We start from the raw sequence: 2,842 nt of genomic DNA, 5'->3' as shown, positions 1-2,842 counted from the left end.
CAGCCGCCACCAGTTCCAGCCGCTCTGTCCGACATGCTCGCCGCCCTAGAAGCGCAAAATCTCCCCGTATCTCCCCGTATCTCCCCGTATCTCCCCGTATCTCCCCGTATCTCCCCGTATCTCCCCGTATCTGTCTGGACATTACTCACTCTGCGTCTGTCGCTCGTCTTCACACAGTGCTCTGCGTGCTCTGCACGGTACCGTCCTCCCGCCCTGATGTCGGCGTATTCAGCACGCAGGCTCGACGTCGCATTCGCCGCCCTCGACGGGCACTTCCGCGCCCTTGTCGCGCCGCCCGCGCCGCCGCCGGACAGAGCCCACGACGACGGCGGCAACGGCGGCGGAAACAACGGCGGCGGAAACGGAAAGGGCGCCGCGCCGCCGGCGGTGCCGCTGGCGACGCTGATTCCAAAGCTGATCAAGCTGCCGGCGTGGGTCTTGCCCGACCCCGCAGGGCAGCCGCCCGCCGCCACGCCAAACGGCTCCGCGCAGCAGGCGACCGCACCAAACGGCGGCGGCCCTACCGGCGGCGGCCCTGGCGGCGGCGGCGCGACCTTGGGTGAGGTGTCCAGGTCTAGAAGCAGAAGATCGTGCTCTTGTCTCCCAGCTAGCGCTCGACAGGACAGCCGTATTCCGCTGTCTTCGCTGTCTTCGCACCCCTCGTCTTCACGCGGTGCTCTTACACTGCACAATGCTGTATTCCCGCCCCCAGGTTGGCGCATTCACGCAAAAGACAACCCCGGGCCCAGATCACACGCCTCGGACAGTCGAGAACGGACAGGCAGACAGAGATCGCGACTAGTCAGACATGCAACGTGTTTCACCACGTAGGCCGCCATGTCCCTCGTCTCGGTTCCGTCGCTCGGCGAGCTCTGCTGGAGCTTGTTCCTCGCTGCGCCTCCCGACCGCCCCGCGCAACCCGCGCCTCCTCCCCACCGGGTAGAGGCCGAGTCGCGGCCAGGCCCAAGGCTGGACCCGGCGCTCGAGGCGGCGCTGGATGCCGAGCTCGCCGCGGAGCTCGGCTGACAGCTCGCATGTAATCCCTAGAGTGCATGCCTCTCTCCGGTAGCGAACCGTATTTTCCCCTCACACAAAGTTCTACGATCTCCGCTTCCGTATGTGTCCGATTGCGACGCGTGAACTGTTAGGCCCAAAGTTAATGTTAAACAGCTCTAATGCAGAGAGAGGCCGTGAGATGTACACAAAACTATTGATTTCAGCCGGCCGGCGGAATGCGGACGCCGGTCGCAGTTACAGAACTCCGACATTGTGTGTATGGCACTGGAGTGTGCAGGGAAGCGTGTACGGTATGGGGTGCCTCACCATGTGTAAAAGGCGCTACGGCCCCTACGCAAGAAACACAACTCACAAGATGTTACTGAGTCACAGCCACCTAGGATCAACCTCCACTAAGATCAAGTGCTGCGAGCGAGCGATCTACTGGCCCGCCCTTGCCACAGATCTTCTTGTGCGCCTTCCAGTCGCTCTTTTGGCACCCGACAGAGCAATACTCCACCTCGTGGCAACGGGCGCACTCCTTCAGACGGATTGAGGCAGAGGCGGCGGCACCGCAGGAGTGGCAGGTGCGAACGAGCACGCCGGCCCGCTTCGCAGCATTGCGAGAGACCTTGCCGAGCCCACGAATCGAGTTTTCGCGCTGAGCGATCCAGTTGGGACTGGCGCGAGTCGTCCGATCCATCGCTGCTGCTTGCGCTGGCGACGATGGCGTAGGCCCCTGCTCGAACTGCTGAAGCAGCTGCCTAGTCTTCTGCTTTGACGACTCGCACGTCACTCCCGCGTTGTCGATCGTAAATGAGCGGACAGCCTGGGGGAAGATGACGTAGGGCCATCCCGTGGCAGGGACGATCATCGTGTTCGGGCTGGCCATGTCAAGGCCATCCGGAAACGAAAAGAGCTCCTCCACGATTGGCCCGATCTTCTCTCTCTTTTCGAATGCCATATCGAGGTAGAGGGAGAGCAGCATCTGCAGGATGTGCTTGCGCTGTCCTTCGTCACCGAAGGCAGAGGTGAGCTGTAGAGCAGCCAGGTAAACTGGCTCCGCGCGCGCCAGCTGGCCCCCTCGCTTGAGCGCGAGGGCAAGGAAGCTGTACATCGTGGGCAGCTGCTGTGGTTTTCGGAGTACCATCGGGTCTTCAGACGCGGCTCGAATAAGCTGCTGGTACTCCTTCGCTGCATCTGCGAAATTTTCAACAGCCTCGTGGTTTTCAGCCAGGCGAAGGGACAGCTCCGTGGTGGCGCGGCTCCACGGCCGCGGTGCCTCTCCAGAGCCTCCGTCGAGGCTCGAGTTTTCGATGATCAGCAGAGTCCTGTCCAGAGTGATGCATTCGGCAAAGCGGTGCTGTCGCAGAAGGGCACTGGAGGCGAGCTGCACCCCGAGCGCCCAAAGTGCCAGCAGGTTGCCGCTCACAATCGCCTCGTGGAGCCCAGAGATCAGGAGGGAATCGAGCGTCGCCTTTTGTTGCTTGATTGAGAGGCCGGTTGAGCCAGCGGGCGTGACGAGGTACGCGTCCGACGTCCACCCGTGCGTTATCGTCGCGGGACTCAGCAGGGCAAAGGCTTCGAATGGCACACTACGCACAACGCCTCGCACGAGAATGCGGTGGTCGTCTACGACCACTTGGGTGTTCAGAGGAACGCCGTCGCCAAAACTGCTGGCAGCGCATACTAAGCAGCGCAGCGGGCAGGGCGGCTCGCGCAGCGCGCGCGATCGCGCAAGCAGCGCGCGCGCGCGAGCGAGCGAGCACACACACACACACACACACACACACACACACACACACACACACACACACACACACACACACACACACACACACACACA

The 2,842-nt window shown here is 62.5% G+C and overlaps 2 protein-coding genes across 2 annotated transcripts; one reads left to right on the top strand and one right to left on the bottom strand.

Annotated features, from left to right (window-relative positions):
• Nucleotides 1-239: 239 nt before the first annotated feature.
• On the top strand, nt 240-1,026 carry EMIHUDRAFT_123415 (hypothetical protein; the record flags this gene model as incomplete). Its single annotated transcript, XM_005779751.1, has 2 exons — nt 240-564; nt 832-1,026. Coding segments are annotated over 2 exons (520 nt in total), but the record flags the coding sequence as incomplete, so codon positions are not given.
• Nucleotides 1,027-1,399: 373 nt separating this feature from the next.
• On the bottom strand, nt 1,400-2,684 carry EMIHUDRAFT_254328 (hypothetical protein; the record flags this gene model as incomplete). Its single annotated transcript, XM_005779750.1, has 2 exons — nt 1,400-2,591; nt 2,671-2,684. 2 exons carry the CDS (start codon nt 2,682-2,684, stop codon nt 1,400-1,402), a joined length of 1,206 nt encoding a protein of 401 aa, XP_005779807.1.
• Nucleotides 2,685-2,842: the final 158 nt, after the last annotated feature.

The sequence above is a fragment of the Emiliania huxleyi genome, assembly GCF_000372725.1.
Source record: "Emiliania huxleyi CCMP1516 unplaced genomic scaffold EMIHUscaffold_2277, whole genome shotgun sequence".
Taxonomy (NCBI): Eukaryota; Haptophyta; order Isochrysidales; family Noelaerhabdaceae; genus Emiliania; species Emiliania huxleyi.
Note: the sequence above shows the minus strand (reverse complement) of the source record. Positions and strands in the feature narration are given on the sequence as shown.